Source organism: Solanum dulcamara, chromosome 4 (genome assembly GCF_947179165.1).
Source record: "Solanum dulcamara chromosome 4, daSolDulc1.2, whole genome shotgun sequence".
NCBI classification, from domain to species: Eukaryota; Viridiplantae; Streptophyta; class Magnoliopsida; order Solanales; family Solanaceae; genus Solanum; species Solanum dulcamara.
The window spans coordinates 10,673,247-10,684,516 of record NC_077240.1 but is presented as its reverse complement, the minus strand read 5'-3'; the positions used below and the strand labels follow the sequence as shown (position 1 = coordinate 10,684,516).

The window sequence follows — 11,270 nt, the reverse complement described above, 5'->3', positions numbered from 1 at the left end:
TATTATTTCTATTGGACTCCTTAATAAGGCAACATCTTCAACTACAACGTAACAGAGGAATAAATAATACAAGTAGTAGGAGAAAGGGTTGTTGAGGAAAATTAACTTCAATCATTAGAAAAATCAAAGTGACAACAGAAGGCCTGCAGCAACTACCTCCAGAAAGTTATTTTAATTTATTCAGTTGTTATAAGCACGTAATTGTTCATTGACTATCGCTTATTTAATAGCATCATATTGTCTCTAGTTAAGCTAGTCTGGTGGTTTGTCTGGAATAAGATAACGCGATCGAGGAGGTTGAAAACAAGTGGTAACAAACAGTGCATTACTAGAGAGATTAAAGATAATAAGTACACTGATATAATTTTAGTATACAGAACAATCAGACTTGATAAAATTAGTTCATCAAATAGGAACATTTATATTAAGTTTACATCATTTTGGATTAGGCTAAAATTAAAGCTCGCATATTACAGTTGTTCGTCCTGCATTTTCACTTCTTTAGACAAAACAAAGTTTCAAGGATGTCTGGACAACATGAACTCCTCGAACGTTCCTGAAAATATATAATGGAAATGATTTAAGTTAATTCGAGAATCTTAGACAAGTTTGTTAATCGTAAAAGAATAATTCTTACTTTGTTAGAGTCGTTAGTTTTATAAGCCTTCTCCATTTCCCTGCCTAATCCCATGCAAACTTCAGAACCAATCGCATTTGCAAGAGTAACGTAGGCAACATTCGATTTCTCTTTAGTTTCCACTTCATCTTTTCTCATATGTGATTCATCGTTTAGCAGCTGAGATTTTGCAAGATCAATAGAAAAGCAGCCATCACTGAATTGGTAACTCGGGGTTTGTTGAGTTGGTTGCTGAAGCTGATCTTGACTAACGCTGATTTCCTCCGTTACCTTCATGTATATTGATAGTAATTCCATCAATTTATCACCAGTATTTTCTGTTTTTCTTGCAATAGCACATGAAATATGAGCATCAAATTCACAAGAGCTGCAATGATAAAGCCAACCTTTATAACTAGGCTTTTTGCATAAGTCACATTCGAAATCATAGGGAGGACAGAATTCTAAGTCCAGTTTATGGCAATGGGATGGCAATTCCATTGAAAGAGGTAATGCTAATAAGCATAGTGTATGATAATAAGTAGAACATTTGTCACAAGAGTAAGAAAATCCTGCGATTTCTTTTCCACACGCATTGCATTTCGATGAACAAGGTACTGTGGCTAGTAGAGTGAGATGGTGGATTGGATCCACTAGATGCTGCAAAATTTTGGGCATATTGAAGCATTCTTGATGAAGGAAAAATGAGCATGTAGTTTCGCACTTGTAGTAGAATTTACCAGGCAATATATTGAGTTTACATCCAGAACAAATTGCATTACTTTGCTTATTGATGTACACAAATTGATGTCCATGACTAAAATGTTGGAATACAATATTCTCCTCTGCTTTTCCCATCATTAAGTACCAAAATCCCCTTCTTTCTTCTTCATTAAAGGCGCTTTGAGTGGCTTTTTTTATGTTTGTCTACCTTTTCTTGGAGGCAACGGAGGTGAAATGTTCAACTCTCTTGTTACAAGAAAATGCAGCTATCAAGTAGCTTTTACCTAAGTGTATATTCCTAAAATATGAAGAAAGGACACATAACATGCCTCCTAAAGATGCTTTAACAACAAGAGAGTATATTTACAATAGAACATTACCAATTGTTTTTTGGAAGAGTTTATTTGTATGTAACCAAAAACTTGCTCAATAGAGAGACTTGTTATTTTCAATGAATTTCAAGATATCAAGTCCTTTTATTTTATATTGGGGAAGATATTAAAAGGTAGGCGATCGAAACGCTCACCAACACTTTTTTTTAGACTTTGCTAGAAATGGCCGAACACTAAAAAATCGGTGGAAAACCAGCTTTATGTATATATATAAATAACTACTAGAAATTACTTATCTAGACATTTTTTGTTGGACAGATCTTCTCATATTCTAAGCCTTTCAATTTTAGTGCCCAAATCACTCTCCACACAAAAGAGCTCACTTTAATTACCTTTTCTTCTATGACTAATGATTCTATAGTTGTATTGAGACAGTAGGTTAATAAATAATACTAGTTGAAGAAATGGTTGGTGAGGAAAACTTCAATCACTAGAAAAATCAAAGTGACAGACAAAAGGCCTGCAAGTACCTCCAGAAAGTTACTTTAATTTATTCAGCTTATTAATAATTTGTACATATTCAAACAGATTTTCTAGCAAGATAATTATAGTGTTTAAACTAAAGCTACTGATGAACTCGTTGCTGACATGCTAGCCCCACCACTGCTTCTAAGTTCTAGTTCCTTTGTGAAGAGGCATCGAATAACACAAGAAGAGCCATCCAAATCCAAAAGGTAAAAGTATACTTCTTGTTATTTGATGACTTTAAAATCCAACATATTCATGTTTAAATCACATTGAAATATTAACTTTTATTCAATTGCAATTGGTTGAAGTCATAAGTGGCCATCCTAAACTTGTCCGCATTTTTCACTTCGAAGCTAGAACTCAGGCTTGTTCTTATTGAACACTTATATTATTCAAAATATGTACCTATTAGATACTTTTGTATTTAAACATTGGCATAGGTCATATGCGGTCTTTTAAAGTTGTCTGCATAATTCACTTAGATAACTCAACTAGGATTACTTATACTATTGAACACCTCTAGCACTTTGAATTTAAACCACTCGAAAATAATAATTTTCATCGATCGCATCAAACACCTTCTAAGCACCAGCCAAGGCTGCAGCATCTTTGAATCCACTAAAAGCAGCTTTGACAACATCAGGTGTAGGAAGACTTTCTTGAACAATAGGAACTTGAATGAAATTGTTGATCCATGCATGTAGATAAGGGTATTTTCTTGTATCCATTGCTTTGAATTCACCAATTTCTTCTACATATTGGAACCAATAAGCAATCCAACCAGCTATTATGTCAAGATATCCTATTTTCTCCCCACCAAAAAACTTTTTCCCAATAATCTGTCCTTCAAGAAGATGTAATCCCTCTGCCACTGATTCAACCGCCTCTGCTTTGGTTTTTCCAGAGGAGAAAAATGCCTTTTTGGCTGCTTCATAGAACTGCATCAATGATGAAAAGGAATAATAAGAATAATAAGAGAAATCATAAATCAGAATAGAAGAGCTCATCCCATCCATGAATGAATAAATATTTTATAGTAGCCTCATTAAATCGTACATCTTTCTTGATATTCATAAATAATAGACAGGAACATAGACCGAAACAATCCAGGACTACAACGATAGTTATTAATTAATTCGTTAGCACCGCATATCAACATTCCCAAGAATAGCGTGTTAATACAAATAAGAGAAACAACTATGTAGACAGTATCTGCTTCATGTGATTGAAGAGTTTTAGCTAACCACTTGCATCAATATCAATAATTAAGTTAGGTGGCTAATATTAATATCTAGAGGCGGATCTAGAATTTTAAATTTCTGAATGCAAAAACCATTGACACCTAAGATTCATTATTTCTATGGTACCACTTTTAATATTTATATTTTCCTTATAAATATATGTACAAATATGCATGTATATACAGATTTTCAACCGAAACCATAGGGTGGCATGACACCCCTTGGATCTACATAAATCCGCCTCTGATTGCATCGTTCATACGAAGTGAGATTAGTACGCTGGAAAATAAGACAAATTATCCATTACAACAAATTAAAATATACTAATCTTTTTACACTGAAAATTGTATAATCCTTTTTGCAGAAAAGAAAAAAATTACCTTGCCATCAATAAACTTAGCCCAAAAACGAACAGAGGCTCTTTCAAAAGGATCCACAGGAAATATAGGATTAAATGGCCATATCTCTTCAATGTACTCAAGAATAACAAGTGATTCAGCCAATGATTTTCCAGCATGAACAATAACTGGGACTTTGTTGTAAACTGGATTAAGTTCCACTAGCAATGGACTACTTCTGCTGGAAAAATCCTGCTTTATAAACTCATAACAAATACCTTTTAGCTTAAGTGCCCACACTATTCTTTGAGTAAATATACTTTCTTTTGTACCTAGAAGTTTCACATCTGCTCTCTTCTCCATTCTCTATAATTTCTCCAACAAAATTATTATGTGAGATTTCAATTTGTTTCACTTTAGTTGTGAGTCAATCATTCCATGCAAAATAAGATAACCTTATCAATTATAATCAATGAACATATATGCACAACCTTTAGGCTTTATGTCACATCTTTATTACGTGTCAGAAAACTACACGTTACCACTAAGGTCCTTTTCTAGGGTTGATGATTTATTGGTTTTTTAAGGAAAAAAAATATGAAAGATTCCATAGACACAGAAAAGGAAATACTAGCACAAATTGCTCTTGGGCCACTCTTTGTTCTAATGAATAGAGAATATAACACAAGAAAAGACCATCTGGAACTTCATAATGAGAAAAACAAATACCAACGTAAAATTTTTAAACATAGAACTAATTAACATTTAACACTCGTGTATATACCCTAAAGGTGAGATTATTAATCGAAAAATAAGTCGGTTATCCGAACAAAAATTAGAATAAGCTACTCCGGAGTAGTATATATTTTCTTACTATATCAGAGTATGCAAGAAGCACTTTTCATATTCTTGCTAAAGCTTTGTTAAAGAAGCATTTCCATTCCAATTAGGCATAATTTATAGTAAAAGCAAAAATATAAAGTGAAAAATTTTGTGGCTTAGCTAACTCAACCCTTTATTTAGCCTTCATAATAGTAATTTTAAAAAATTACGTAGCAATAGTTTTGGGTTTTATAGCAATACAATTATTATTTGTGCAAATACAATTAGGTAGATCTATTGTATACGGGAGAATATTGTATTTCACTATTAAACTATCATATACGTGTAGATATACTTATTATGTGTGCGGATACAATACATTGCATTATTATAATGTGCACAAATACGATATATTGCATTACGTTTTGAAAGAAAATGCATATTACGTTTTGTAATTAAGTAAAATCTTACTGTTTTTCGCAAATCTGAGCACAAATACCCATATTTAGAAAATTTACCCAAATACTCATCTGTTCAACAATAGTTATCCGCTATTGACTGGGCACAGTGATAAGAATCAGTAAATGATAGTAGTAATTTTACCAAATCACCCTTATTAAATACAAGTTATCTAAACATTGAAAATATATAGTATTTAATAGCAAGGGTAAAATTTGGGGTGTGCAAAAATTGAATCGACCAATTAACCTATAACGACCTGAACCGTCGTTACTAAGAGACATGGGATATCATAAAATTTTGCCATCCAGACCCACACCATCTCGCCAGAGCAGACATAATCCAGCTACGGCGGTGCCGGCCGCCAAAGCGGGATAATCGAGACAGAACTTAATGTCGCAAATTCTTATTTTCTTCTCTTGTCCCTAAGTGCCAAAAAGAGGTGAGGGTTACCCCAGAAACCATCTAAAGGCTGCTCTAGGCTTGGAAAATGAGGGAGAAGGAGATTTCAGCATAGGAAAGTTTCCAAACGGTGGAATTCTAGTCCATTTTCACCATATCGTGTCTGGAAGCTAGGATTGAAGCCACAATGCCTCTCTACAGTTGCTTGGCCCAAGTAGGCTACGTTTCTCTAATTGACTAGTTGTAAATCTGTTCCCACGCATTCTATATTGTAGTTGACAGGAGATTTCATGCATAGGCCTTCGGGCACAGAGTTTGGATGGCTGAATGTATGGTATATGTTGTTAGGGGAATGTATTATGTGGGTATGATTATCTTGTGACTAATGATGATAGTCTAGTTCTTGGTTGATAACTGTAATATTGCTTGTTGATATGATTGATGGTCTTTGTAAAAATAAAGGATGAATGTGAATAACTTATTTGATAGTCTCTTGCCGTGAACCTATTTAATTACCTGTGGCTGAAGGTTATGGTTTAGTCTAAGTTATAGAGAGACTCCTAATAGTATTCGAGTAATGTTGTGATGTCTACCATGGTTTCAATGATTGTGGTTGAGTGATCGATATGTGGTTATGACCGGTCTATAAGTGTAAGTCCGTAAAGTCTATAATTTTGAACTTGCTCTACTAACAGTGATGCCTTGAATGAAGAAGGCTTGATGAAGTGTTGTAGATGAAGGGAAAGATAGAATGAAACCAAAGAAATAACTAATTGTGAACAACTGCATGCAATGAATCTATTCTTGATTGTGCAAGTATATGAATTATTCATTATAGACTGTGATTGTGGTTGTGATTGTGATATTGGATCAGGTGTCACGTTTCGACACATATCTTGAATCGGGTGTCACATTTCGACTCTTATCTTAGATCGAACTCACATTTCAACACATATATTGGATCAGGTGTCACGTTCCGACTCACATATATGTATGATCGGGTGTCACATTTCAACATATATATTGGATCGGGTATTATAGTCTGATACATATATAGCTTGGGTATGGGTTCCATGAAAGAACCATTGTATGGCTATCATTTGTGAATTGATTTTGACTATGTGGGTGATGATAGAGAAACTGACCCAGTTATAATTGAGCATGTCTATCATTTTTAGTAACTGATATGAAAGGACAGAAGGTCCAAGTGTTGTCATGTTGACTGTTGTAATTGAGATTTACCTTGTGAAACTGTTAATTGCTCTTTGGTAAAATGATAATATGTTCGTGTATATGCTTGATCGAATTATGTTATGGGTGCTAGATGCATCCGCATAGCAGGTATGAGGTTGTGGGTAAACAAGCGAGAACAGTCAATGCCTTTGTTAAGAGAGATTAATGACTTAAAGTCAGTTATTGTTGATGTCCTATAGGCACATGGGTCAAAAAGAGGATTGGAAGATTTTCGGAGATTTTGTCTTCGGGTAGGGCATCCAAAGCGGGATAGGTTCCGTCACGGTGGGACAGTAGCGGTTAGGAGGTGAGCTTTAGTCCCCTTAATGTTGTCCTCTTTCAAGTGAGAGGTTAATTATCCTAAGGTCACGTGATGGTGTGAAACTAAATATAGTAGATGGGTTAGACGGAATTAGTACTGACCCGTAGTTTGGAAACTTCTCTATGTGATAGAAAGGCTAGGCCTTGATTTGTATTAGAGTTAGCAGCGGACCAACTAGAAGGGATGAAAGTTAGGCTTGAACAAATTTAATGAGGCTATGAGAGTGATACGAGATTTGCATGAGGTTTAGCGGTGAATCTCTTAAGAGCATGTTTTCTTCTTGTCGATTCTTTTATATTATGCGGTGAGTATCGGGTTGACCGATGATGCCTATCAGTACGTGTTGTTTATACAGATACTAATCTTACTATGTCTCTTAGCATAGTCTGCTTGCAGGATCAGTGATATTTCATAGGTAAAGACGAAGAAGAGTCTCTAACAGCTTCTACTCTTCAAATCTTATGGTGGGAGTTGTATCATATTTTTTTATACTCTGTATCTTTAGAAGCTCTTGTACCTGCTTAGACTAGTATTCTTGAGGGTGTTAAAGTATTTTCTTGTAATCAAATTGGAGTTTTAAAATTTTTATTTACGGTGTTTTCACTACTATTTTTAGCTATTAATGGCTTTTTGTCAAACTTCCGCATGTATTTTTGTAAGAGTTTTTCTATCTAGGTGTTAGAGTAGGTGCCCGCATGGCACGGTGGGTTGGATCGTGACATATCCAAATCGAAATAAATGCTATTAGGTTGTTGGATTAACCAGTTTTTAATGGTTTCGTAAAAAGAAAATTGGATTATTGATTCGATATTGGTTTTTAATATTAGTTATTGGGTAAACCGATAACCCATTAAAATTATAATAATTTACTATTTTATCACTATATAAATATTAAATATTAATAGCAGTACCTTACTGGTTATTATTTTTGCCTTTTAGCCTTTAATTCACATTTTTGCTTTAGTTTTTTAATTTGTGTTACACTTGTATTGTCCTTTTAATGTTAGTTAATATTATTTTTTATTTTATGAGCATTATGTAAAGTTATATTATTGTTTTACCGCGTCAAATTATTGGAGAAATCATATATTTATTTTATGAGTATTTTCTTACTAGTTAAATCAAAACCGAACTATTAAGGGCCAATAACCGATAAACTGAAACCGATTAGAAATATCTTATTGGTTTAGCTTATTTAAAAATTAAAAATAGATAAATCAAACCGAAAATATATAAACCGAATCGAACCAAGTGATTCACACCCCTAGGTAAAATAGACACATCATGATAAAAATTATTCATTGATTTTTTAAATTAGACAAGTAATATAGGACATCCCAATATAGTAAAATGGACAAGTAACGGAAGGAGTAATATTAGGCACAATTCTTAGACCATCTCCAACTCATGCTAAATTTTATACCAAATGCTATATTTGGTGTAAAATTTGGTGCAAAGTTGCTCAAGTCCATGCCAAATTTTGCACCAAATTTGTTGTGTGAATAGTGTAGCATCAAATTTGGTACTACACTATTCATCACATCAATTGTTCTTTATTATTATTTTATTATATAATACTTTTAATTAAATATTATATAAATTAAAATATTTTGTTAGTTTTATATAATATTTTTATAATATTAATTTTAAATTAAAATTTTATTTTTTTATACTATTTTCCTTTGCTTGAATTTTTTTGAAATTAAATTTATGTTAACAATTTCTTGAAATTAGATAAAAAATTATCGATTTCAATAATTTCTTGCTCGACATAAAAAAATTAAGGACAAAGAAACTCATTTTGAACTACGTAGTGCATTAATAAAGCATTTATGGGAGCACCGTAGTGATTTTGAAAGTTGAATATTCACGTAGAACTTAAAATAAAAATTTTCAATTGTGTAATGTTTATTTAATTATATTTCACTAATGATTTCACTTTTATTTGTGTTATCCATTATTATGTATAGTATATAATATTTGCTAGCAAATTATATTATTTAAAAAATTATTTTATATATTGAATATTTTTTTTAGAAAGAATTTTATTTTATGAAATAAGAATTAATAAATAAAATAAAAAATAATAATATAATAATAAAAAAAGAGAAAAAAATTATCTTTTAGGATAAAATTTGATGTCGGAATTGGAGTTGATTTATACCATCAAATTTGATGTAAAATTTAGTGTTTGGAATATGTCCTCAAAGGAAGCGTAGTTGTTTTGAGTTCCCCATGGGCCTCGGGCCCATTGAAACGTAAAATTCTTAAAACCTATATAGACTAGACCTGTAATAAATTACTAGGTCAGAGATTTTAATTGTACTTTATTTTGAATGAGGACTCAAACTTAAATGATTACCACTAAAATTTACTCAGTTTAATATTATTGCATTGCAGTTAATTTTTGCATTACATTGTTTTGTGATTTACCCCAAAAAGATGATCAAATAATGTTTCTAAATGGAACAAGAATTGAACAAAGTCGAGGGAATATATACATCCTCCCGAATAAGGAGGTATATCTGATGAAGATCATATTCACTTTTTTTTTTTGTTTTGAAGGGTACATCAGATCATATAAGTTTTTTGTTTGATAGAGAGATATATATGTGAGGCACTTTTTTAACGAATGGTATATTTGCTCTGAAAATTTTTAAAATTCTAGACAATCCACACCCCTAGCTCTCCATATGAATACGCTTAATTAAAGCTTTATTTAAGTTGAGTTATCATAATTACAACATAGATAAATTACAACTAGCAATATTAGTATTGATTAACTAAATCAGTGGATCGTTTTGCGTGAGACATTGCTTAGAACCAACAAGTCACATGACAAGTGCACACTCTACTTTGCACGTTCCATTCTTCATCCCCTTGCAAATTTTCCAGAAGGACATTTTCTTCTTTGCCCTCTCTTCTCCAAAGCCCAAGAGAGAGACTGCATCCCTTGCCTTCGACAGCTCTAGTTTTTCAAAAATAGCAATATCTAGGGCAAAATCTTCTTTCTTCGCTCTTAAATGATCAACAAGATGCTCGTATGTAAGGACTCTAAAATCTTTTAACATATCGATTCATATGTGCAACATCGTGTTAGAGAAGTTATCAATTTTATTAAAAGAGAGAAATATATAATTAATTGAGAGGTTGTTAGTTAATATACCTTCCTAAACTATAGGTCATCAGCTTTCTCAAAATGAAAAAAAATAAAAAGGGGGATGGAGAAGATTTACCAATTGCTTGGACAAACAAGTGGACAGAAAATTGTTAGTTCTCCGTTCAATTAGTCATAAAATAATCCAAATTTATATAATCTAAAGATAAATCTTTTTAAAAAATGAAATTAATAATCTTAAATAATACGATATATTACTTGATCAAATATTAGGTATATTTAATGAGAGTTTTGAAGCTTCTAGGACCATCAAAGTAAGGCAAATGATGACAGAATTAATGGAGCAAAAGATAACTTTCCAAAACATTGAGGACCCAACAGATACCATTATTCCAAGGACTTCTCCTTCAATTATTGGTGATGAGTTGCAAGGATTTTATTTTATTTTTAAAAAATAAAAATAAAATAACTGCTGATCATTCACTTATTTCCCAATGTTATGATTACCCTCAAGATACTTTTAAAATCATTAACCATTGGTCAAACAAACTTTTATTAAGGAGTAGATAGCAAATTATATGGTTTGTACCGGGGTGGTGTTTGAGTTAGGTTTTATGCATTTTGATTCTTTCATTATCTTCCGTTTGGTTTTAAATAGTTTCTGTTAAAAAAAAATTAAAAAATTGAGGATTAGTGTTTGGCCATATAATTTATCATTACTTGATAAATATTTCAAGTTCTCAAGTTTTAGAATTAATTAGAACTTGAAAAGTTTTAAAACTTTAAAAATTATTCTAAATTTTTATATTTTATAAAAAAATGCCTATCATTTATTGTCTTAAAGATATTGTTCGTAGAAGGTGAGAAGATTCTATAAAATAATAGTTTGTTATTAACTCCTCTAAAAAAGAATAGCTTAAGTGATAAGATTGAAAATAATAATAATTTATTTTTAATTCAATTAATGTATTTCTCTTGCCCATATTGTTATTTTGTTGTTGTTGATTGTTATCAACTTTGTTATAAGTTTTTTTTTAACAAAACATGTTCATTAAAAAATAATAACACGAATTTATGGGTATTTTTAATAATTTTTATAACTTACGAGTACAAAATAATACTTTTAAAAATAATTA

General features: G+C 31.8%; 2 protein-coding genes across 2 annotated transcripts; both read right to left on the bottom strand.

Moving 5' to 3' along the window:
* Positions 1-475: 475 nt before the first annotated feature.
* LOC129884665 (protein VACUOLELESS GAMETOPHYTES-like) lies at positions 476-1,681 on the bottom strand. Its single transcript, XM_055958952.1, has 2 exons — positions 638-1,681; positions 476-556 (listed from the first exon to the last, which is right to left on the bottom strand). The coding sequence occupies exons 1-2, from the start codon at positions 1,475-1,477 to the stop codon at positions 494-496; spliced, it is 903 nt and encodes a 300-aa protein (XP_055814927.1). The 5' UTR covers positions 1,478-1,681; the 3' UTR covers positions 476-493.
* A 782-nt stretch (positions 1,682-2,463) lies between these two features.
* LOC129884664 (glutathione S-transferase U7-like) lies at positions 2,464-4,241 on the bottom strand. Its single transcript, XM_055958951.1, has 2 exons — positions 3,821-4,241; positions 2,464-3,137 (listed from the first exon to the last, which is right to left on the bottom strand). Exons 1-2 carry the CDS (start codon positions 4,139-4,141, stop codon positions 2,781-2,783), a joined length of 678 nt encoding a protein of 225 aa, XP_055814926.1. The 5' UTR covers positions 4,142-4,241; the 3' UTR covers positions 2,464-2,780.
* Positions 4,242-11,270: the final 7,029 nt, after the last annotated feature.